The sequence below is a fragment of the Opisthocomus hoazin genome, chromosome 4 (assembly GCF_030867145.1).
Source record: "Opisthocomus hoazin isolate bOpiHoa1 chromosome 4, bOpiHoa1.hap1, whole genome shotgun sequence".
Taxonomy (NCBI): Eukaryota; Metazoa; Chordata; class Aves; order Opisthocomiformes; family Opisthocomidae; genus Opisthocomus; species Opisthocomus hoazin.
The window spans coordinates 4,374,147-4,400,416 of record NC_134417.1 but is presented as its reverse complement, the minus strand read 5'-3'; the positions used below and the strand labels follow the sequence as shown (position 1 = coordinate 4,400,416).

General features: G+C 39.0%; 1 protein-coding gene across 3 annotated transcripts in view; it reads right to left on the bottom strand.

The window, feature by feature from the left end:
* Positions 1-26,270, bottom strand: part of STAG1 (STAG1 cohesin complex component) — a 198,063-nt gene that overhangs the window by 70,361 nt on the left and 101,432 nt on the right. For all 3 annotated transcript variants that reach the window (XM_075417654.1, XM_075417653.1, XM_075417652.1), the window contains 5 exons: positions 23,321-23,397; positions 17,851-18,055; positions 14,897-15,048; positions 10,526-10,599; positions 833-956 (listed from right to left, as the gene is read on the bottom strand). In XM_075417654.1, the coding sequence (XP_075273769.1) occupies positions 833-956; positions 10,526-10,599; positions 14,897-15,048; positions 17,851-18,055; positions 23,321-23,397 (632 nt within the window). The remainder of the gene's footprint in view (positions 1-832; positions 957-10,525; positions 10,600-14,896; positions 15,049-17,850; positions 18,056-23,320; positions 23,398-26,270) is intronic.

The following is a 26,270-nucleotide window of genomic DNA, read 5'->3' as shown; positions in this document are numbered from 1 at the left end:
TAGGTAGGTCTCCTCTGTTTTCCTTGGATACTGCTAGCAAAAAAGTTTAGAGTAAAACAACCATATCTAGTGGCTTTGACTAGAGTGGGAGCACGGCTAGTCCCAGTTCCTGCCTGGTGTACAAAAACGCCGCACAGTCAGCAGCACAAAGTCCTGTTCTATTAACACCAGGAATGGGCTGCTCTCGCTGCAGGAACCGAGTGGTACTTCAGCCTGCTGCCACCCAGCAGAGGCACGTCGTGGATACTATCAGTGCAAAGAACTGTGGCGAGATAAGAAAGAAACTGGATATAAAATTTTTTGCTTCCATCTGGTGTTTCAACAATTTTCTGAAGAAAACGCTGGTGAGAAACTTGAAGAGATTCTTCAAGGGAAAATGAATTGATGAGAATTGCCCTGGTTGTAGAGCCAGTGATGTCTGTTGGGTACCCGGAGATATTCCCTTTCCTCTGACTATTAGGCAATGTAAATGGAAGACAAATATGGAAATCTCTTCCATTCTGCTTCAGACACAAAGCTTCTAAGGGGTGATCTGAGGAGACTTCTCTTTCTCTTGTGATCAGAAGAAAAGCGCCACAGAAACATTTCTATTAAGATATTCTAATGTTGACTGAAAACACAAAAAGCCCGTGAACCAAGCATGCAGTTCGGGAGCACTGTATCCTAATTTAGGCGAATACCCTAAAATAAGCTGGCTGAAAGACAAATAACAGGTAAGAAAAAAGAACAATCTCTTTACAAATCAAAGATGATATACTAAACATGTCTTGGGTAGTATAACACCAGCTACCTACAGTACACTCTGCTATTTACAGTTATACACAATACTTACCCTGTCATGTAGTGTCCAACCAACATATTTTAAATAACTATCATTCAGGAAGGCATCACTGTACATTTTCATCCAGACGCCAATTTCTTCAATACAGACAGCTCTAATCTCAGCAATAGCATCACTAATAAGGAAAAAAGAAAAGTATTAACCAGATTATAGACACATACTGTTTACTTCTCATTCCCATTGCCCTAGCTATAATGTTTTGCTTTTACTTTCGAGGAACTTCATAATGTAGGGGCTGTCACTGTTCTCACTGCCATCTCACTGATTTTCTGTTCCTTTATGTCCTTGAACTCACTGATCTATCTAATAATACCAATATTTCTACAGGCAGATATGGTATTTCCATTATCTCAAAAAATTCTCACCCTGTTTTGCTTCTTAGTTTATTACTCAATCTTTTACATCCCTCTTTTCAAACAGAATTATGAATCCAAGCTACAAACCTCCTCTAGATGATAATTTCTGAAACATCATCACCAACATCTGCAATGTGGAAGAAGTTACTTTGTTTAACCAAAGGAGCCTGCCAGAGCAGCAGAATGGAATTTGGTTCATAAACAGATCTTGTTTCATGCACTGCATGAAAGCCCCTGTAACAAAACCCAGGAGAATGTTTACTTCTCAACACCCATTTCTTCCAGTTCTCTTGCTTTTTTTCTACATTCTGTCTGTGGGAAGTGATAGCAGAGGCAAAGATGTATCTCAGGCAGAATTCTCAGCTGCTTATTGAGGAGGGGCAGCAGGAAACTGTCTGGAGAGATCACCTAGAGAGATCAGGGATGGAAATGATTTTCAATCTGATTGGCACTTTCCTGCCTGACTGACATAGAGCATGACATATTTACTAATAATGAATGACAGATAAACAACGGGAGAAGGAATTGGGGCCATCTGGCCCTTCAGTAATTTCATCCCCAAGACATCTGTTACTATGAGAACTCACTTTGTGCCACTCCAGCTGGCACTGCTTCACAGTTCAAAATTTCAGCTGTAATAAAAGAGGAACATAAAGAGCCACTGTACAGAAGAAGGGAATGTCTGGTGCTTTGCAAATACTGGCCTTGCTTTTTTAATTGAGAGGCTTGTTCTGTATTTTTATAAAAAAATCTTTCATGAAAACTAATAAGCATCAATTTAATTCTAAAACAGCACCAATAGAGCCCAAAAATGAAATCTGATTTACGAAAAAAAAAATATCCAAGCTTCAAGCAAGAAAATAATTGCAAAGTAAAAGAAACTGTATTTTTCCTAAAGTCTTCAATTTTAAAAAATATAAATAAAATGCACTTAATCTTATGTTCAAGATACTTATTGCTTAAGTTCATACACACAAAATTGTATAACAAAACCATGATTACTCCATACTGTAACTGCCTATGTGCTTCCAGCCTTCAGACTGGTCCATCTCTGTAGGTGCCATTCTACCGTATATGATCTTCCAGATACCAAGGTGAAAAACACAGTTCCTACACAAACATGGCCATCATTCACAGTATCACTCACGACTAAATGTGAAACTTCTACAGCTGAGATTTTCTCATTCCATTTCAAATTACAGGGAGTAAACTGTACTGATGTAACCGCATAAAACATGCGTTTAAGGCTAATGTATGAATGTGAGGGGGAAATCTGAACAAATGCCATCAAACTGCTATCCTTGTCCCTCTTTGCCTACAGGAAACACACTGATTCTATCAGCTTCCAAACAGAATCATCCAAACTGGTCTGTCAAACTCCCTGAAGACTCTATATCCTCAAAACCTAGGCAACTGTCAATCCACAATGTTGGTAAGCCACGTTACAAGCAGAGTAGGGCATTAAATAAGCTGTTCCTACCAGGCATTTCTCAAACAGGTTTTAGACACTTTAAGGACAAATATGCTACAATATCGCATTCAAGGGTTTGCACTGTAAAAACTACATCCATTCTGGGGAATGCTGCCACAATCAAGACAAGTTTTAACTAAAACTACGAATATATTCATATCTATATATCTATGTCTAATTGTATATTCATAGAATCATAAAATCATAGAATAGTCTGGCTTGGAAGTGACCTTTAAAGGTCATCTCATAAAAGCCCCCTGCAATGAGCTATTGACAGTAAACTAGATTACTTGACAGTAAACTAGATTAGCAATTCTCTCATATGCAACTAGTTTACAAATATTTTTAACACAAAATATAGGTGGAAGGAATCAGAATGCAAGACTTAAAGAACAATCTAAAAGACCGCTAAGTGTGAATCAAGAAAAAAAGGGGGAGCCACATATGCAGCAACACAAAGTAGCCATGAAGACACTTCCACTAGGGGATGACAGCCCGAGTCCTCACATCCAAGTAGGTTATTTCACCACCTTTTAAACTTACTAACAGTGAAGCATTTTGGAAGGATTTAATAGCAATCCCAAAAAGAACCCAAGTGTCAACAGCCATTTAATCATGCAGCACAGCCAGCCAAAAACCAGGAAAAATTATCTTTTCTCTAAGAATGCATTCAAGCTTCCCCACACAGACAGTGAAAAACTGATTCTCAGTTCAAAAGCTTCTCAGGTATACCTAGGCGCTATGGACAAACACTGACTCCAAGCTGCTATTTATAATTAAAAAAAAAAATAAAATAAAGCTATTCAAGTTATTCAAGACTTAGTATAATAAAAATCTAACATCTTCAGTATAATTGAAAATGGGAAAGAATCATGCGTAAGGCAAGTGAGACTAGCAAACAGACTCAGGTTGCTGGAGAGGCAGGAGAATGTGTGAGACTCCAGTTTCTCACTCCACCACCACACTCCAGGTAACTGTATTACCAGTAAGAATAATTCGTCTTCTTGCGGGAATCACTAACACAGATTCCATGCCTGTATCATGCTGTATCAAACCTCTTATAGCCAAAACGTCTTTATACCTTTGCTATGCATGTGATCAAGTGCTTGTTATCAAACTATAATTATTTTCCTATAATTTTTACACTCTTAAATATATTTTAGCTTCTTGTCATGGTCAATATGAATTGTTTAGTTTTTTGAAAATATAGAATATTTGTGGATGACACAAGAACACAGAAATACTAATCATATCAGCATCAGGAGTACTTTAGGAATAATTCATGCATTATTACTTACCATAGTCATAAATTAGCAATGTAAGTTTTTATTATTTGCCAGATGCTTCTAGAAAGGAACAGAATCTAGTCGAGCACAGAAACTAATGCTGGATCTACAAATATTAGAGATAAAATATACCTAACCACCATTTCAGCACAAACTGCAAAGTAATGTCTATGCAGTGAATGGGAAACACTTAACAAACTATTTGCAGTAAAATTCACAATCTATATTCCTACTCTTAGTGAAGAGGCCCCCCATGATGCAACTTGTAAAGAGATTAGGAAATGGGGATCAGGTAAGAAATTCACTGGTTCCTTTTAAAATTTGGGGTTGACAAGGCAGGCTCATAAAACTTAGGACAAACCACAGCAAACACTGTCAGGAAATAGATTCTACTAGTTGATTGTTTCAGAGAAAAAAAAAAAATCATCAAAAGAGCCACGTTAGCATATATTTCACTCTGAATTACACTCAAGTATTTTGATTAAGGCCAAAAGTATTTAGGACCCTGAAACACAGAGTCTACAATGGATAATTGGGATATGTCAGGCGGAGACCAGTATGCTCCCCAGTGTCTTGCTGGAGGGGTTGCCAGTTGCAGCTCCTGGGTTCTCTCAGTCTGTTTCATCATAAACTCGTTTATGTTAACCAAGACCAAAATGGAAAGCAATTTAGGCTAACCTGGCTGATCTGCGCTGAAGTGGATGCTGTAAACCTTCAAGCACTACCAGTGTTGAGGGAAAACACCCAAGGCAAGAGATGGAGATGACTAGTGAGCAGTAACTGCTCCAAGACTTCTTGGAAGCTCCTAAAGGATGCCTGACCACTCTTACTGCATGTTTGCTTGCCTAATAAAACCATTGGAGTTGTTGCTTCTCACATCTCACTCTTAAAACAGAGAGCTACAGATAACCTTCAGAAGAACAGCGTATTACTCAACATGCATATTGGATAGGAACAGAAAAAAAAAGATATTTCAGTCAGTGGGTTAGGATGAGAGTTAATCTATGAAAAAACTTCCTAACAAAGACAGAAACGAGAGTCACTCACCTGCCTTTGGTGTTCACTTAGATGGAATCTCAAATTCCCAGTCAAGGGACACGAAATGGTGCAGCTCTACAATAACATACCATTGCAAATTGGACCAAACTATGACATTGCATCAGTACAGGCTTGGGGCGGACCTGCTGGAGAGCAGCTCTGCGGAGAGGGAACTGGGTGTCCTGGTGGACAACAGGTTAACCATGAGCCAGCAGTGCCCTGGCTGCCAAGAAAGCCAATGGGATCCCGGGGTGCATCAAGACGACTGTGGCCAGCAGGTTGAGGGAGGTTCTCCTTCCCCTCTACACTGCCCTAGTGAGGCCACATCTGCAGTACTCTGTCCAGTTCTGGGTCCCCAGTTCAAGAAACATGAGGAGCTACTGGAGAGAGTCCAGCGGAGGGCTACAAGGATGATGAGGGGACTGGAGCATCTCTCCCATGAGGAAAGGCTGAGGGAGCTGGGCTTGTTCAGCCTGGAGAAGAGAAGGCTGAGAGGGGACCTAATATGTGTTTATAAATATCTCAAGGGTGGGTGTCAGGAGGATGGGGCCAAACTCTTTTCAGTGGTGCCCAGCAACAGGACAAGGGGCAATGGGCACAAACTGAAGCACAGGAAGTTCCGGCTGAACATGAGGAAGAACTTCTTCACTCTGAGGGTGACGGAGCACTGGAACAGGCTGCCCAGGGAGGCTGTGGAGTCTCCTTCTCTGGAGATATTCAAGACCCGCCTGGACAAGGTCCTGTGCAGCCTGCTGTAGGTGACCCTGCTTGGGCAGGAGGGTTGGACTAGATAGCCCACAGAGGTCCCTTCCAACCCCAAACATTCTGTGATTCTGTGATGACCATCTCCTGGGCGGCCTGACTGTTTCTACACATTTTGAAGATGCGGTGACAAAGAGGACGGGACAAAATGTCTTTTCTATTTCTTACTACGACTCTCTCATTTCTGGAGCTGCATTAGGACCCCATAAGGGAAGATGGGTAAGAATGTAAGCGTGCAGAGCCCACTTTCAAAAATTCTGGTGAATGTTCACTGCATATCCCACTCCTGGGAGGGGCTGGTAAGCAGCACTCCCATTTCTAAGTAATTCTACACAGAGTGCTACTTAACTAGCTATTTCAATAATGTGTTACCAAGCTGATTATCCAACATTCTTGTCAGGCCAAGGAATTATACTGATTGAAGGTATGACTTGAATTTCAAGATGTAGCTCTACATATCTCTAAAAGCAGTGTTTCTCAAAGAATTACCATACTAATACCTTTGATTATATGAAGTATGATACATGGCTTTGTAGGAAAGGCAGCAGTGTGTGTTTTTAAACTTCGTATTAAGGTCCAACTCCTTTAAGTACAAAGATGTAACTTTTTGCCTTTCTCCTTTTTCCTATGCCTATAAGCAACAAATGGTCTTGGTAATTTCAGTTTTTTCAACATACATAAAAACATGATGCATTTTCTTGCTACCTGAGATACAGGTTTCACCTCCTCAGAATAACACATTCAAGGGGAGTGAAAAGGAATTTTCTGTGGTTTAGTCTGGATTTTGATTTCCCCGTGCTGACTGGTTTTTTGCTCCTCTCAGACTCTTGCCTGCCTCCTCACCAGACTTCCATCCAATACGCCCTCTCCCTTCTTTTCATGCAACACTCTTGTTTCCTATAGCAGAACTCAACTTGTCACCATCCTCCTATTTACTTAGTAGGAAGGAAAGGAGCACCTTGGAAGGACATAGAAGCTTCTTGTAAATATGGCATCTACATTTGACGAGTTTTACCTTAATTATCGGTACTGCCAAAATAATACCTCAGGACAGGCTCATTGCATTGCGTAAATTCACAAAGCCATCATGCCCATCAGTCTGAAGATCACCGTTCAGGTCCACCTGAAGTTTAAACTGTAACAGTTCTGTTTTGCTGGACATTCATGTTTGGAAGAAAAGCTCTCTGAGCATTCAAAACAAAAAGATACTATGAAGTAAGACTCAACTAAGAATTTTCTGAATCTTAGCCTCTGAAAGGGAAATGTGTCCAGACCCACGCTGCTAAGTCAAAAGCAGATAAGTAGCAGCAACAAAATTTTGACTTCTCAGATAACTATTGAGAGTGTTGGGCATTTTGTAAATACTTGTTACATCTGAGAAGCTATGTGGCAATAATCTCTGCATCAAAGTAATCCCTGATGTGCAGATACAACTGAAATGAGGAAACAGACCTCCCTTGCCCTTATTTGTTTTTAATATACATGTATCCTGCAAGCAATTTTCAGCTTGTTTAATTTCAGACAAAAAAAAAAAAAAAGGTTACTTTGGTTACTTTTAAGATCCCTGACCTACCAGTATATAGTATCTCGTTACTCCATACCAAAGGTATTAGACTCTCACAGACACAAAACTGGTTATTTTGAGACTATGGTCTCTGAATATCACCATATCCAAGCCCCTACACATGCCTTGTACAATCATTTTTTTTAGTATTTCCAATGACAGATACCACCTGCTCCAGAGTTTGATTACCCTCACGGCTCTGCAGTCCTGTTTACCACAGTCACTGTCTTCGCTGGTTTTATATTCACCAACATGGGCTCAGCAACTGGACTTTTTGCTCTTGTGTCTCCCCTTTCATGCTAACTCTCAGTTTTAGAGATGATAAAAAAAAAAAATCCATGGACAACCATATACGTCATAAAGGAACACAAAAATAGTCAGAAAAGGTGATTCAGTGAAATACGCAATGAGGCGCAACCTCTCCTGCAGGTTTATTAAGACAATCTCAATTTTTGACCAAATCTGCTGTTAACACTAGACTATCATTACACCTAGAAAACTGTTCAGCTATTTCTGCAAAATTTTTTTAATGTGAGAAGTGAGCATTGAACTCTTCCAATAAATTAAGAGGCCAATCTACAGAAATAAGATGTAACCTCATTGCAACTTTAGCTTACTAGTAGGAAGCCAGTTACATTCTAAATGAAACAGTTTTGGGGGGGCTTTTTGTGTAGATCAAGGACTTGCTATTTAAGTTACAAAGGTCACTAAGCATGAATCACTGTAGCAGAGTCTGAATCATACTATAGAAAGGGACTTCTTCTCTGGGAATAATTAAAATAACATTCTTTTGAAATCATTACCACTTGTGCATGGGCTAAGGACTGTAAAATGATGTCAAGTTTATAAATCATTTGAACTATTTGAGAGACGGAATGCTTAGGAAACATAGAAGCAGATAATAGTTTTAAATCCTTTCCGGCCCCCTCCAGCCCTGGTTTTCTCTTTAATTAGCTGGTTTTAATCAGGTATTTTTCTCCCCTCTAATGCTCTTGCACAGATGTGACTGCAGAAATTTGAATCTCTGTTCTCTGTTGTCTGCAGATTACTCCTGTTTGGGCATATGTTGTAACAGACTCTATCAGGAGCTTCACAGAAGTTAAGGATGCCAGAGAGACGATGACTCCTCACAAAAGCGGCTCTTGGGGCAGACCTGAAAGCAGTCACTTTTTCTGACCCTCTCTACAGAGTGGCAGAAGTGGTGCCACCCACCCTGCTCCAAGCACACCACTACCTGACTGGTTTCAGCAAATTCTTCACTGGTCTAACAGTGTCAGCCTGGGCATCTTTTTTCAGGGCATGGATAAGCAGACTTTATATATTAGGCCTCTCCTTTGTCACAGCAATATTAGCAAAATCAGGTCTTTACTAATGGTGGCAGGAGGCATGACAAGAAACTAGAATTATAAAAGGAGGATTTAAATAGAAAGAAAAGAAACAGCATGCAGACCATCAAAAGGAAGAGTATTTTTCCAACGTCACAAAGAGCACGAGCACCTAGGAAAGTATTTTAAAGCGACTTCTTGTTTGATATAATACACTAAATTCTGAAGGGGGAAAAAATGGAAAAACTCTTTCTATTTAATTTCTTTAACTTTATTACCTACACACCATAAAACCTGCTTTCATAACAAAATAGTGCAAGTAATATACTGAGCTAATATCCTAATTTACCTGTTGACTCTGTCTGTATACCCATCCTTCCGTTGCCATGTAACTCAAGGCTTACTGACCAATTCCATTGCCACTCAGACCTTTCACACCCTCTCAGATCACCATCCCTCCTTCACAAGTTCCTCATATGGGAAGAAACAAATGGATAGCAAATAAAGTTGTCTCACAGGTGTGGGGGACAGAGTAAGGGTACACGGTCTGAAGAAAAACTGAAGTGTGACATATGCATAAAGAAGTTCTTTTAAGAGCAATTACTATGCTTAGATTCCCCGTCTTCTTAAGAGACCCCTTTCCGCTGCTACCTCCGGTATCTCCTTGGAGAGATGCTCCTAGTACCGCTATGAAGTTTCTTTCAAGTATCATGCTTGGGTACTGCAGAGACATGCTCCGACTCCACTGTGTTACTCACATTCATGTATTTCTTACTTAGCACAGGGCCCTTCCAGGTTTCCTGCACGCTCTTCTCTGTGATTACAATAATCCCTCTGCATAACTGAACTATGGGTTCCTCTTCACCTGCTAACCCTCTTATCACACACTTTTTCTTGTTTTCTGCAATTTGTCTAAAAGATTTCATAAATGGTAAAGTTTTAAGCCAGAACTTAAACCTGAAAGGTTAACTGCACAGTTTAGCATCCTTGAATTTTATCTTTTGACTTTGATAAGTCAATTAACATTTAAAGAGCTGGTCTCACCAAGATGCTGCAGATGTTCTGAGGTATCTTGTGATGCAAAACAACCCTAAATCTATTTTAAAAAGACTACTGATCTCTGCTAAGTGATATTCCAAAATAGCATGCACCAGTCCAAATCTAGTGGTTTGTGCTATTCTAAAGCAAACAGAAGTGCATGCATGTGCACATTCACACAGGCACATGAATATATATAACTTGCTGTGGTTTCATATTCACAAGACACAGAATATTAACTATTAAAAATAACCAACTTCGTGATGTGCCAATACCACAATTACTCTCTAATCTTTTTGCTACAAACGTCCAAAACAATTCACAAATAAAAAATACACATTACTTGGAATTAAGGCTTTTGATTTAAAGAGGAAAAAGCCTAAAATAAAGCTGAAGTTGTGGCTAAAGCATGTGTGGTAGAAACATCAGAAATTTGCTGTTTACACTTAACACATACAAAAGGAAATGCAGAGCACAGGTACTCAACAACCCAGACCGCCCTCTTACGATGTGCAGTGATCATTTGATTATTCTTCAGCTACATCATGTTTGTGCTCCCACCTTGGACAACTTTTCTTTTTAAAAGACAAAGATTCAAATTCCACATCTCCCACAATTCCTTAAAACTGTTCTACTGCATTAAAATAAAGCTGTGTGGATGGCTCTACTGTGTAATTAATAGGGGTTACACCTAGATTTTGCTCCATAACTTCAGTGTTATTGATACTGTCTTTGTGGCATCTAGAATATTATATCAGAAGAAAAGTCAGCACAGAAACTGCCCTTGACATTATTTATGATTCTAATTAGTTAGCAGAACCTACTGTAGCATGCATTTTCTTACCGGTATCTATGAACAAATATACCCTTAAAAATAGAGTTCATCATATTTTCGATTTCATCTTGGTTTTCTTGTAGCTGCAAAAAACAAAACAAAAGATCACTGTTTATTATAATTTTATATTCTATAATTCCTTACTAGGAAACATTAGAAGACCTTGGAAAAGAACTTAATTAAAGGTATTAGCAGAGTCACCAATTGCTACTTTTCCAGCACATGCCTATATTGTGCGCATATATATACACATATATGTATATGCAATGCCTTAATGGCAGAAAGTTAACATTCTCTGCAAACATCAATTAATTTAGTTCCAAATTAATCCTTTGTAGACAAGTAGAGACTGTGTGTTCAGTATTGTCAGCAGTCCTGTAATCATAGTGACACAGATAGAACTGAGTGAATGACAGCTGCAGAAATGAAGCTGGTCACAGACCAGGAATCTCCTCTGAAAAATTCAACATCCTCTTAAGGAAAGTACTTAAAGATGTTGTTAATCTTAAGTATGAGTGTAAATTATTTTAACATCACCGCCCATCAAAGCTTTTCCAAATCAGAGCATGGGTGCTTAACACTGGAGCATACCTGACATCCAGTCCCAGGCCTTAGGTTGCAGAAAACCAAACCCAAATGAAAAAGGTGTTACAAACGTGTTTTTATAAATAATTAAGGTTTTTAAAAAACACTCTATTTCCTGTGTAATATGAGCACATTTTGTAAGTACTACGGAAGGCTTACTTTGTGTCAATGAATCTGTTAATACATCTTAAAGAAACATCTTGGCATCAATTAAAATATTCTTGTATTGTCAGCTTTTGTACTAAACTAAGTAAGTATGATTTAATTACACCAAAATGCAGCTTTGTTAAATGAGATGACGCCAATTTCATACAATCAGCTTTTCGAGCACAACCACTACCACACTCCAAGCCATCGTTCTTCCATCAAGGTGTTTCTCGGTATCAAAGCAGAATACCACAGTCTGTGTGAATGCAAACCTTCCCATGTTCTCAGTATGAAAACCACAACAGAGCCTTGCTGGTGCAGAGTACATATATGAATAAAATAATAAAAGCTCTGTAATTATGGACACAGATATTTAACAGATAAGACATCTTAAAGCCAGAGACAGAATTATGATCAGCTATTCTGACTTCCTGCACAGCACGAGCTCATAAACACCTAGGGGTTTACATTTTTCAAGCCATGTTTAAAAATATTTCTACAGTATCTTCCAGATAAGATCTTAAGTGGCTTGCAAAATTCAGTAAAGGAAGGCTCCCAGTTTCCTAAAATGTAAGGAGGTGCTGTTTCTATTTTGCATATGGGTAAACTAAGGCACTGAGAGTTCTTGACTAATCTGTCAAACATCTTCCAAATAAATTAATCTCATAGTAGAAGGGATTATGTACAAAGGGGAAAGTTGGGTGCACTTCAGCTCTGTGTATACCAAAGGGCTGGTACACAAAAGAAGCATATTCAAACACGGCTTCTGGAAGAAGCACTGTTTTCAGCCTCATCTCAACCCACGTATGCACAGGCTAAATGCTTGTTCAAGAACACATAACCCAAAGAGAGCACGTATTTCTAGCCACTCGTCAGCTGGCTGACTTCACAGGCTACAGGCAGGCAAAAATCCAGAAAAACATGGGGCAAGAGACAACCTAGCACTGACTGTGGAGTAAAATGAGTATGGGAATGAACCAAGAAGCCTCAGGAGGCCTTCTGAAAAACCCCTGAGACCCTGAAAGGGAAAGGGGAAGCTCCTGGAGAACTCTGGGTATGAATCGTTAACACAAAAACACACCACAGAAGAGAGGTAGGAGAGACTGAACTTTATGAGCCATGAGAAGGTTAAGATATTGATGTGTACTTTGACATTTCTTTGAACGAGAAGCTCAGCAGCACTGTACAAGACTAAGTGGCATAGATGAGGAAGCAGCATGGATAGCTTCCTCCCTCTTTTTCTGCTTTTTCTACAGGGAATTTACAGCTTCCTATAAACCTGGTAAGTTATCAGCTGTATTACTGATACGGGGATCCACGTGCGGGGGCAGAGCTGGTATACAAGGAGAATCAGAGATTCAGTAGGTCCATGTGAGATCCCTTTTACTTTTGTGTGCTAACATTTATAAGATATAGTTCTCAAATGTATCTTCATTTCAGTAACAAATTAACAATTCTTTGAAGAATATAAATTTTCTCCAAAAATTTAATGGCTTTTTACACTTTCAGCTTTCCTGACCATGTACTTGAATCTCAGTACTTAACTTCAGGCATCTCGAGAGAGCATTTGTGTCTCAGGATTCCTGCTCTTACCAATGCAAAAGTGATTTGACACACTCTGCTTATACCTAAGTAAAAATAAACAAAACATTCTTGTCTTGACTCTGCAAGCATTTTGAGAAGCTCAAAAAGCCATGTATGACAAACACACACAAAAAAAAGTACTACCGGCAGCAACTAAAACATAACTTCTTTTATTCTGTTGCAGCTTGTTACATCAATCATCTGGTTTAGTTGAAAATCTCATTGGCGAGAATAGACCTTCACGCACTGCTCCCTCATTAGGTGTGCAGAAGATGACATGAGAAGGAAACACTTCATAGAGAGTGTTCCGTCTCTTCTACTTCAGATTAATTTGCCACACTTCGCTTGCAAACTGTCCCTTCATGAAGATAAACACATGCCCATGAATGTGCCTATGAGGGTTTATTATGATGGCACTACATCGAAAGAATCAACTAAAAGTTCCAGCACAGAATACTACTGTAAATTCAGCATATTTAAACATGGGAAATATACAGCACTATGTTAGGAATTCTTACCCAGAGCCATTATGCCATCTAGACCTAATAAATCTCTTCTGTACAAGGCCCTCTACTATGCTTAACACCACGTATCTGAAGACATACTCAGTCACCACCACTCCTCTTTGGCTTACTCCTAGGCAACATTTTTATTAGTTTTAGTGAGCAGTGATACGAGAGAGACTGAACACAGATGTCAAAAGTTAAGGTTTGCTAAACGCTCATTCTTCTTTCAGGGTTTCACAGCCCCGCACTAGCTTGGGTATCGTTGCTTCAGAGTCTCCCCAGAGCAAGTACATCTGCATCTCCAAAAGACATTGAAAAGACCAGGTGAAGGAATGAATATAGAGGGCATCCATAAACACAGGAATACTAAACCAAGTTAATCTGTGTAATTAGTTACCTTGTCCTTCTCTGGAAACTCAAAGCAACAACAAGCAAATTTGGAATAGAAACTGCACTCCAGCTATTTTGACAAAACAACTCTGCTTTTTAAAATTCTTTAAGGCTGACATTGAATTTAATATTTAACTGAAAAAGTTTCTCTTGCAGTTTGGGTAGGAGAGGTTGTTCTTGCTTTGTACCGTAATGTATGATCTTTAAGAAATACAAAAGCCAAATAAAACTGTGTTACAGATCATAGAGGTAAAATAAAAACAAGAATATATAATTGCAATTATCCCCAGACAAAGACTATAAAGTCAAACAATTTTGAGTCAAAGTTATACCTAAAAGAATCCAAGGTGCACACAGGTGAAGCACTCAGCCATCCTTAATTTGCCACAGGGTAAAACTGTGGTGGAAGAAAAACATTCAAAACTAAAGTATGAAAAATAATAAATTTAAATCTAAGTAATATATACTTCATTTTTTCAATCCATCTTCTGAGTTTTTCATGGCACCTTAAGAGATTATGGCTGTTTGGGTGTATATGTATTCATTCTCTACTTGTCATCTTTAAATTTCTTTTAAGTACAACTCTAAAACTGCATTTCCTGGGTTATAATACTTTATTTAGGGATGATTACAGCAACCTTCTAATGATTTCGCTCACCTAATGCCAGACTGGTACTTACTAAAAGCGACTTTAATGTCTCCCTAGCTTCTTCTCCCTGAGACCAGGTGCTATACCCCCATTCCAGTGTTTCTTGAAAGCAGTTACAAAAAGAAGTACTAACGAGACACTCTGAAATAATTCCAGTGATCAAAGGGAGATACGGGCAGTGCAGTGAGGGACTACGTGTGATCCTCTTGCAAAATATTTTTGCATAACCAAATCAGATACTACTTACAAAACGAAACTAATTTTCTTCCTGCCCAGCCATAGACACAAGCCTGAGAACAGAAATTATCCTGTGTGTGCAGAACAGCACACGAAGTCAACTGAATGTGTTAACAGCACATTTGAAAATGTAGCCCAAGTAATATGCTTGAGATCACACACACACGACTGCAGAACTGATCTCTTGTTTCTCCCTACGGTACTCAAGTTACAAACCACCCTGAACTTTCTGTGGGAGGGAACACACGTGAACCAGGAAAAAAAATTCATCTTTTCACTTGCCTCTTTCCTTTTCTGAAGCAGCAGCTCCAATCTTTCATTAGCTCTTTTGCCAATCATTTTGTTTCTCTCAGCTTCATACTGCCTCTGTGTATTATCCTGATGAATGCTCAGGTTTAAGGCAACATTCACAAGAGCAGTCATAAGCTTCATAGCTGCAAAGGCAGAAGACAGAATATGACTCTTTACCTGTAGTCAGAGTTCAAAAATATTGCCTCAGCAGATCCATACTCACAGAAAATAACCATCGTGACCCTGACACAAAGCCATCAGGAAAGGCACTTCCCACCTAAGCAATAATCAGGTCACTTGGCTGATCTGAAGATCAGAAAAGAGAGTATACACACACCACACTGAGATCCAGGCAATGTTCTTTGCCATCTTCTCCAGAAAATTATGGAAGTTCTGAGGGTATTAGGTCAGTGAGCAAACATGTGAATCTGCAGGAACAGTGTACACCATGAAGCCAGTTACTGTAAAGTTACATACATTTCTCTACTAAGAATCATTCAGTATCATTCTAGATGCCTCCATACTAAGTGCAACTCTTAGCCAATAGCTATTGAGGATTACGCAGTTTACAAGGGACCACAGCACTGTTTCTCTGAAACTAAGTTTGACATTGCTGTAAAGTCAAGTGTATAGTTGTAAAAAATATGATTAGAACTTTATGTACCCCTTTATATGCATTTTCACACATTGGATATATTATTTTTCATGTATATTTTTCTGTCTTTATGTTTACAAAAACATTAATAAGGGTCTTTCCCATGTTCTGTGTGGTTACATGGCATATCACATTTTACAATACTGAAAAAACAGCAAAATAATGTAAGCAACTATCACATCCTCACTGGCTAAATATGCAGCATTGTCTTCAAGGTAGAAAAGCAACTATACAAATGGAGAACCGCAGCTACCCTTACGGTAACTCTGTCTTGTCTTGCTATTGCTTGAAGCTGGTAACTCTAGAAGCACCCACATGTACTTCTTGAGTTTCTTGCTATAGTGAATAATTTTTCATTTAAATTAGCTAGCACAGAGCAATACTGGAAACAAAGGCCTCAAAAACACTCCTTCAAGAATAAATGAAATTCTAAAAGTAGATTTTCATAAACTTTATCAAGACTGAGCTCCACGGCATCATGCTGACCTCTGCTCGGCAGGATAGCAACATCATTAAATGTGCAAAAACTAGCTTGAAGGAAATTTGCAGAATCAAAACAAAGCTCTCAAGCTTGTTAAATAAAGAAATACACAAATGGCATGTATTATCACGGGAAAAAGGGGGACAACTTTGGCAGCTCCTGTTGCTAATGTAAGCACTAGATCCATGCGTATCTAATGCAAGAAGCCAGCAGTGGCTTAAATAACCAACGCTAGTTGTGACGAACCTTGGCATTAGCATTCACTTATCCTTGCTTGAAGTTTCTAGCTACATAATCCATTGCAAATGATGGCAGCTATTTCTTCCACATAGCACAGGTCTTGCGTAGCATCTCTAATTTACGGTGCTGCTTCCTGTCTCTTCAATCAAGCCTCTCACACTTTCCAAATAACTGTCCACACCAGGATGAACCAACTAACAGAAGAGACCAGAGTGCACACCTCACTCCATAATCTCTCTCCTATGAAACAACCAACCACATCTTAAAGCAAATAGCAAATCAGAATCACCCGGAACTGAAGATCGTCAGCATCAGCCGGAAAGGAACACAGTTTCCATCTCAGTTTAAATAACAGGCACAGATTTCCAGCAGGTTATCTGCAGCTCAAATAGTGTTCACCTTTGAATACTGAATACGTAGAGGCAAACTCTAAGCCTGGAAACTTGCGTCTGCATAATTCATGTTTTTACCATCCCGTTACTGAGTAAGGTAAAGCATGCAAGGGGATCGGTTTCCCTGATACGTTCAGTCACTGTGAGTTGAAGGTTTTGGCTTTTAATTTTTACATCAAACTCCAATCAAATCCAGAGGTGGTTTTTCGGTATCGTTGGAAATCTTCCTCTTAGATTTACAGCAAGAGATGGAATTTTAAACAAATTCTGACTGAATTTGTTGGGCACCGAGTATTGCATTCTGAAATTTGAACAAAATTGTAAGAGGCTGATTGTGGAAAGACTAACTAAATTGTTAACAAATACTAGCAGTAGAAACATTCAGATTATGACAAATGTCTCCTATGAAGGCTTCAAATATTTGGCATGATCTACAAACAGTCTAGGGAGAAGAATCTTCCTGTAAGATGTATTTCAGCATGAGATAAGCAGAAAGACATCACCTGTCACAACCAGCTTTAGCCACCCTAGTATTGCTTTGTAATCAGAGAAAAATAGTTACTCTAGAGAGCAATTAATCTGTCTCACAGGAAACATTTCATACAGGTCTGATGAACACACTCTAGAAAAGCCTGTTTCCATCTAATGATATACTTAGTGCCTTCCTTAGACATAGGCAGCTCTGCTGACAGGTGCAGCATGGCTGAAGGTAGAAGACAGTCAGACCTACAACAAAGGCCCAGTGCTCCCAAACTTAATGCTTCTCAAGAGTGGAAGGCAACAGGTTTTGGTTTTCGGTGGACTGAAATTCTTTGATAATACAATTTTTGTAACAAATTTTAGTCTAAAATACAAAATTATGAACACATTTTAGACAACAAATGAACAACTAATAAGAAAATACAAGACATAAGCATGCCACTTTTGATTCACAGGATTCACTGGACGCCCCTGAGTATGACAGGAATCTCTGAGATGCCTCAACACAATCCTTTCCAAACAAAAAATGTATTCTAAGTATAATTATACCATATACAGTACTTGGATTCGATCAAGCTTTCCAGAGTTCTCGGTAGTGGTCAAATTCCACCTCAATGAAAATTAGGAGTAATTCCCCAAATGGCTAAATAGTAGCAACTCCTTTGAAAAAAACTCTTCTCTAAGCTAGCTTACTTACCAGCTAACGTACTGGTGTGCCTGAAAGCCCGCACCTGGGAATCTGACAAACCAGTCAGAAGAGAGATCACCGTGTCCATCATGTATTCATCATAAATGATGCTATACTGACACTGTCGAATGAGCACTCCAATGAACTCGCAGAAGTTGGATCGAAACTTCTTCCACTGTGGCCCAGGCATGGTAAGTGGATAATCACCACTGTCCTGAAGAACAAGAAAATTAAAATCTTAAGTATCAAAAGTCTCCTCATTTAATTTATTGTGATGTTGTTCTAGCCATCATGGTCTAAGTTTCTAAACTAAATGCTATCTTTTTTCCTTCAATTCAATGGAGAGTAACAAATAAAAACCACACATTATTCTTCAATAAACAAAGAAGTCTGTTGGCACAAAAGCACTTTTTCAAAGACTTCATTATAACTGTGCTAGACTTGCAATATTAGCTCTTTATAGTCCAAAATACGCATCAAGAATCAACTCTTTTCCTTGTGTCCTGGGTTAGGAAGTGGGAGGAAAGGATAAGAAAGGAATATTTCAAAGTATTTAAGGTCAAAAGCTAAAGAAAGACTTGTGTCATTGAAGGTTTGTGTCATTCTCCATCCCTACTTTAGCTCCATGTTAATATCCTAATCAACTGAATGCCTCTCCCCACCACCTTTGCTTTACTCAAGTTTACAACTTGAGACCTTATCAGAAAGTTAAAATTCCCCTTTTTTATCTTATAAACTTACTCTTTTTCTAGCAGTAAAACCTGTTTTCTGATAGAAGTAATGGAAATTCTACTACAGGTATATATACCCCATACAGTTTCACACACTCCATCTTCCAAAGATTATTGCAAGATTGAAGTAAGCATGTGAACCCTCAGTTCATTTAAGTTTAACTACTCTCCAAGTCTGCTCTTACTATTCTCACTGCAAGCAATACTGCTTTTCAGTGAGACTGCTCCCCCCCCACCCCCCCTTAAAAAAATACTTTTTTCCCCTTCAGTGAAAAAGACTGTATATCATCTACCTGGTCACCTGATCTGTAAACCAATTGAGATTATCCAAAACATCAAGGCAATAATGCTCCATCATGCATCTCTCCCCCAAGATAAGAAGTCAGTAGTATCAAAGTTAAACCCATTTGTACGTATTTATTCTGTGGTTTTGTGAAGAACTAGCACTTCTATTCTCTCAGACTTGTCTTATCGCCCAGACTGAGCTATGTAAAGCCAGTAATGTCAGCACAGAGGAGCTGTCATCAAATAGCCTTTTACCTAACTTCATAAATTATATTCCCCTGCAGCAAAACCCCGTCTATGAAATTTAACCAAATCACACACCTTTCAATCATACTAAAATAATGATTAAAATTGCAAAGACAAGTGCTTAAATAAAAAGACAAAATTATAAGGCAGTCTTAATGACCTGACCGTTTCATTCATTACAGTGCTGAACAACATGATCTTCATGAGCTGTGTTTGTACTGCTACCTTTGAATGCCCCATCAGAGAGAAACAGGAGGGGTTGTAAAGTTCCCGACATAAAGACATCTCCTAGCGCGTTCCATTGTAGCTGAGTCCTCAGAACTTCTGTGACCTAGATCAAAACGTTTCGTAGTAGAAACCCAGATAAACGCAGTCTATAATACGGCGGTGCCAGGTGCCTCACAGTGTTCGCTGTCTGTTAATGTCTAATGCTCTTGTTACTGAACTTCAGCAAGGTACAGTGTCCTGCCATGCAAATATGAGCCCTGCATTAGCCTCATATTTATTTAAATTTAGAACTGAAATTAAAATGCTCAAGCTTTTTTCCTCAGTGTTTGCCTGACAGTAACTCCATAGGAACACCCCAGACTCCTCTTCTTCTCCCTGCTTACACCTTATTTTCACAAATAACCTCCAGACTAAGTGCACAGTACTAAGTGCTCCCTGCGTGCACAGTACCTGTGGGAACTCTGCATACATCATCTATGCTTTCTAGAGGTATGTAGATGTAGTTTTTGGAACAGATCCTCAGCATCTCTAGTGCTGTGCCTAACTACTCACATTTATGTGATGTATTTTAAACCTACAACTACATACTAGAAAGTCCTTTCAAAAAGCATACGAAGACTGCACCAAGAACATCTCATCCGGCTGAAACGGGAAGAATAAATTTCCAATAAAGCCACTTTATTGGATCTTTTATCCTTGAATACCAATAAAAATGTGATACATCAGTGACACTGGCATGATACTTGATAGTCCAATGATTAGAAAACTCCAGCCCAAACAAGTTTTTGTTCACCTACTTACTCCAGCACAAGAATTATGCAGGAATTCATGTACAAAATGCCTGTACTCATAAGCCAAGCACCCAAATAGCGCAGCAGATGGAAGTCCATGGAATTCCCCATTTCAAACTGAACCCGTGGCAGCAATGAACAAAGTTACTTCCATCATTTAGTCCTGCACAAGTCTTCCTCCACTCAAGATTAGGAAAATCAATGCTTCAATCCCTGCCATTAATGCAGGAAGTAGGACCAGCAGCCAGCTGATTACTGCAGCACTGACAGAACAATTCAATCATCTTGAAAAAGTAAAGAAAGTAGCAAACCTGAAGATCTTCAGTGGAGATTAAGGTATTTTCTGGGCAGTATACTGTGCTAATGAATAGACAGTGCAAGTAAATACTACACTTGTACTTTTATTTCCCTGTCAGCTCCAGGCTTGTAGAATTGAAAATGGCAATTCTAAAGACAATAATGAAGATAGGTTTGGCTGCTAGACTGGCTTAATTATTTTGACAAGAGCCTCACTACCTCTCTGCTTCACTCCCACATAGTCAGACATTACCTTCTCACGGACTGACATTGGATTTAGAGGCATGAGAGGACAGCTGGGCAAGGAAAACGTTCTGGTGGCAACAGCCCTAGGCAACTGCTTTGTCTCAGGATGACATGGAGGGAATTGACATTGGGAGTCCCAGGGTACTGGAAGAGGTACTACAGGTGAAATGCCAGCAGTGATATTTAGAATGAAGAATTGAGGGCTGTTGCTCCACTGTGCAGAAAAAGGTGGTGCTTTACTGAGATAATGTACGACCACCTGGCCCAACCACTGCTGCTGGGCTCCTGGCTCCCTTTCTTTCATTGCTTACTGCAGACTTACAAAAAAACAGCAAGAAAAGAAAGGTTGGAAAGGATCACTCGGTTCTGCCCAATTTAACTTCAGTTGCCTTTAGTCAAAGGACTGTCACTGGAAAATGTTGTCTGCTACCAACAGTTCTCCCACAGACAAATGATTGTTGTTCTGCATGTTGAAGTGGTGGACACGCAGCAGAGGGCCAAGAAATGTGCTAATGCTATGCCAGCCACAATTGCAGCTTTACAGTCTGCCGAAGACCGAGGAAGATTTTTGTTTGCTTGTTTCATTATGTGTTTTACCCTGAACAGTAATGTAAGCTGCTCTTAATCTAAAAGCTTATATTTTTTGTGACTACCAGATCCTTTTAGGCACAGATCAATCTAAAATATTGTGACTAGCAATATGAACAAATAAGTCATATAACAGTTATAAATTTACTATGCTGTGATCATCTGACAGATGAACATCAGTTGAAAACTGCACTAAATGCTAAAATATTTTCCACTACTAACAGGTTATGCATTTATTCCAGATTTCAAAGTATTCACTGGGTGTGGCCAAAGACTAACAATTTCACATTTTTACACTACATCCCACAACTTCTTTCACAAATCCATTGAAGTGTTAAAGCAGAAGCTAGAACAGAAACTTTCTGTTCGAACTGCAAAGGTTCAGAAAAGTTCTGGGTAACAGAGAAAGCAAGCTTATGTACTAGTAACTGTAATTCTTTGAAATACGTTGCTTCAATGTACATTCATACAGTGCATAAGGAAGAAAGGTTTCTTCTCCTTTGAGAAAAGACTTTGACAGTTTTTGAAAAGGGTTTTTTGAGAACTACTTCCTTCTGCCAACTGTGGGACAATCCTCCCTTAGGCAAAATCAATGTTCTTTTGCTTTTGGACAGTGCCTTGGCCATTCTATTTTGTACAATGGGGCTAGACTAAAGACAATATTCAATTCTGTTTTCAAATTACACTACTAAAAATTCACTGCATTTTATTAACTTTGGTTGGGTAACATTTTATAAAGCAAAACTATTTCAGCCAGAAAGTAGCACAAATTGATGCAAACCTTTCACTCATCGTTGCACACTGTGCCCTATCCCACCTGTACACAAAGGCCCTGAGTGAATACCAGTGTGCAGCAAAAGGAGCATCCAGACGGGCTAGTTAAGTACATACTTAAACACTTTGTTGTTCAAGGCCATGAAGAAGATGGGAATCCTACAGAATAAAATCCTAACAAAGAGCAGTGTTCACATTTCTAGTTTTCCTGCTTAATTTTATGAATCACAACCTTGGCGTTCCATTTAGAATTGGTCAGAAAAAGACACCACTGCCCTACAGAAAATGAATGTTTCAGCATTTTTTTTCCTCACTATACAAAATGAACACTCAGACCATTTAAGTTTTTTATATGTGAAAAATAAAAAAAAATACAATTTGAAAAATTTCAAAGCTAAAAAGCATTCACCATTAGGAAGATTTTTATTTTGATAGAAGACACCCAACTTGAATTCTAATACACTTGTTTCAAAAAAAAACCACTTAGAACTTTTGAAAGAGTATTTCATTCCGTAACACTGTTCCAAAATGGTAATTTTCACATCAAGTTACTATTTGGTTTAAATTGCCATTTCAAATGAACAACGCATCAATTTGCACACAGGAAAAAGCACCGAACGCTGCAAATGCCATGCTTGCAGCCCTGTCTCAGGAATCTGGATTCTTCTGTTGTATGATGTCAGTTCCAAGGGATGAACTTCAGAATCCAGAATACCACCACCAGTTTCAGTGGGATAAGAAAACTTTCTACAGTTGTTCTTACTGCCTCCTCTTACTGACCCCTCTAATACCCAGGATGCAGACAGCCACGGATATCCCTAAATCCATACAAAGATGTAAGAGGGTCTACACAGCTCCAGTCCAGGGCTAACCTGGACCCAAGCTAGTTCTTGCAGAGTCAGACCTGGCTAGGCTCTCTTACACCACCAGAGCTGAGCTTGCTCCATGCTTTCATGTGATAGTACACTTACGCCCTTAAACGAGCTAATTCACAAACTTTTCAGTATCAGTATTTCAGCATCCAGGGCCTACTCAATCCACAACGATGACTTTTCAAGACCAGCAACTATAACTATCCTTTCAAATTATATTATTACTTTTTGGTTTTCCGTTATTATTCTTCCCTAATGCTCCTCATCCAGTAATTTGAATCACTGCTTTGCTTGTCCATGCAATTTCTCATACCGAGACATTGCTTATCCACCGGTTTCTTGCCCATTGCATTTCTATTTTAAGACAAAATTATATTGTATTATATTTCATCATGTTTAAAGACCTATTTGTATACTATACCTCATCAAATTCTTCCGTCATTTTCCTTATGATTTCCGCATTTTGCATGTTCCTGAACATTTCAATTCTTACAGTACCTGTAATATAATGAAGGAACAGAAGAAATTAACATAATCCATTTTTTGTTAATTCAAAATATCAATGTTTTTCTGCTGCTAAACTTACAGCTCAATACTACATACAAAAGACTATATAATGCAATAATAACAGGAACGCATTGAACAAGACTGTCTCTTGAAGAAGTGAGTAAAAAACCATCCTCTGTCCTGTAAAGTGCTATCAGACTAGGAGTTGGTAAAATTTCCCATGTTTATTACTCTTTACAGCTGAGCAAGTGTGATACAGAAGTGACAGCAATGTAGAACTCATGCCATGTCTGCAGTTGCCAAGTGCTTTTAATTTTGTGTGCAAAAGAAAATGAAGACCATCTTTCAGTTCCACGGCCGCTACTAGTGATTCCCCACTTGTTATGGTGGGTCACCTGGGTTACAGATACACCACGATCTCTACGCAGAGACACAGGAGCAGTTTTCAAACCGCTTAGCTCAGGACCAGCCCAGCTTACTGACGTAGGCACAGCACTGTGTGAATGGAGCTACAGCACCTGCGGAGCAGAGCTAGCGCAAGTGCATCGTATGACCCTGCTGTCAGCAAGTCTTCGCAAAACCAAAGGCTCCACAGGGAAGATGTGAGCTGGCTCAGGACTAAAAGCAGCAACTGTGTTATTCCTTCATTAGATTACGCCATTCCCCCCTGTTACCTGAACAGCAAAGTTGATAGGATTAACTTTTCACTGTAAATTGAACAAAGCTACTGAAACTGAAAATATGACAACACAGTAGCAATAAATAAAAATTCTTGTGACTTGATCCTAAAATCAGTCAGTATAAATGAATAGTTTTTTTACACATTTTTGCCTTTGCAACTAGACATTGTCTAAATATCCAACCATATAACACAGGTCAACATATAGAACGTTTTTTTTGCACAATCTTCTTTTTACCACTGCACAATCTTCTTTTGTTAATGAAGGAAATGCAGGAAAACTAAGCAAACTGCAGAGCTACAAAACCATCCCAACGTTCTTAACATCACAAAGAGCAAGTCTCCCTGCTTTTGCAAAATGTTCAACTGGATTAATGATCCACTGCATGGCTCCAAAAATTCAAGCTGTAATAGAAGGAGCTTAACAGCTAGTAGTATTAGGCCCTCTACAAAGGATAAAGATAATTTAAGCATACTAAATACTGCGAGAATGTTTTAATTCTGACATTTTATTCCTTGAAAAACAAGCACTAGAAACATATGCATTTCAATATATGCAAGCACAGGTGAAGCACGCCAATCCCCTATCTTAGCAGGGGTACTGTTTTACAATGCAACTTAAATATTGATTTCTTGAATTGGTTTTGCTTCTGCATGAAATAATATTTACCTGAGATCTATTTCATACTGGGTAACACTGTGAACCTCAGTTCTAACAATGGCAATTTAAGTTTGTGCATGGTAACTTCCATATTATTAATAAGCAATTAGTAATGCAACATATTAATATAAAACAAGAAACCCAAGAGAATACTATCATATGACAGTTGAAGAACTGTTTTATCAGCTTTGAAATTATCTGTAAATGCAGCTATATTTTAATGTTTCTCTCAATATTGAAAGTTTTGTTCTGAATAAGTGAAAGTTTCCCAGTATGTCTCAGACTATTGAATATTGGAGAATTATTGTCAGAAATCCACATCAATTGCATTAATACTTCTTCTCCTCTCTGCATGCTGTCATCCATTGCTCTGCTCGTTGGTAATATAATGTTCATTGAAAAGGTAACCTATTGACCTTTGTTATTTTGGTTTTTTATAGCCCTGATTCTAATTTTATTCTTATCTATTTATGACTTCGATTTATAACCTTAAATAGCTCCCATATAATATATAACCCTGTTACGTTGTCAGAAAAAGTAAAACCACCACAACTAAACTTCCTTGTTAATGCACTTCACTCAATTCAAATCTCCATTCAACTTTGTATAATTCTGTTACGGCTCTCTATATTTTCCTCTCTGAGGATACAGAACGCAATTACACTGTGGTCACTACTACTTAGTGGCTCAGATATTGTTAGCTCTTAAATGACCTCCTGCACACTACTTCACAGTCAAGTCAAGTATAATTTTTCCTTGAACATCTCTTAAAGAATCTGTTTCAGGAGGTGACTGCTTAAAGCACTGCTCCTTCAATTCCACAACTTTGCAGATGCAGTAACAGTGCTCAAAGACAGCTGATGGCTCACACTGGACGCACGCACTCTCCACGTTATGATCAGACAACAAATTGTACCCACTGTGCCACAGATGCATGGAACCTGCCCTCTAAATTGGCCAGTGGGAGAGGCTGCAAATGCAGGACTGCAAACCACAGGCTATTTCCCTTGAATCATGGAAAGGCTTTTTACCTTCCACGACTAGAACTGAGACAGCATCATCTATCTCCTCGGCACTTTAGGATACTGATCCCTGTGCAGAGGTGTTACAGATAAGGGTGGTATAGATTCTACACACATCTTCCACACAGGCAACGGTCCAGCTCTTTGGGAGCATCAGGCAGGGGCATGCATACAATGAAACAAACTTTTGACATCTTCTAGGGATGCCAGGGTGGACAAGAGCTCAACGCTGCCAAGGCAGCGTCAGCAAGCATTACGAGGAGGGAAGATGAACAGCACTTATCAACTCACTGTCACATCTCATTCTTTCCTCCACTTTTTATGACAAAGTTTACTGGAAGTCATGCCAAGCAAAATGAACATTTCTACTTCTTTGGCAGTAGGTAATAGCTTTGGCCTGACTGCTTTTCCAATCACCACCTTCCCCTGACCCAACCAAAACACAATCCTGTCTGTTTGTCCGGGAAACTGATTTAATGCTCTGTAAAAATGCTATGAAGAC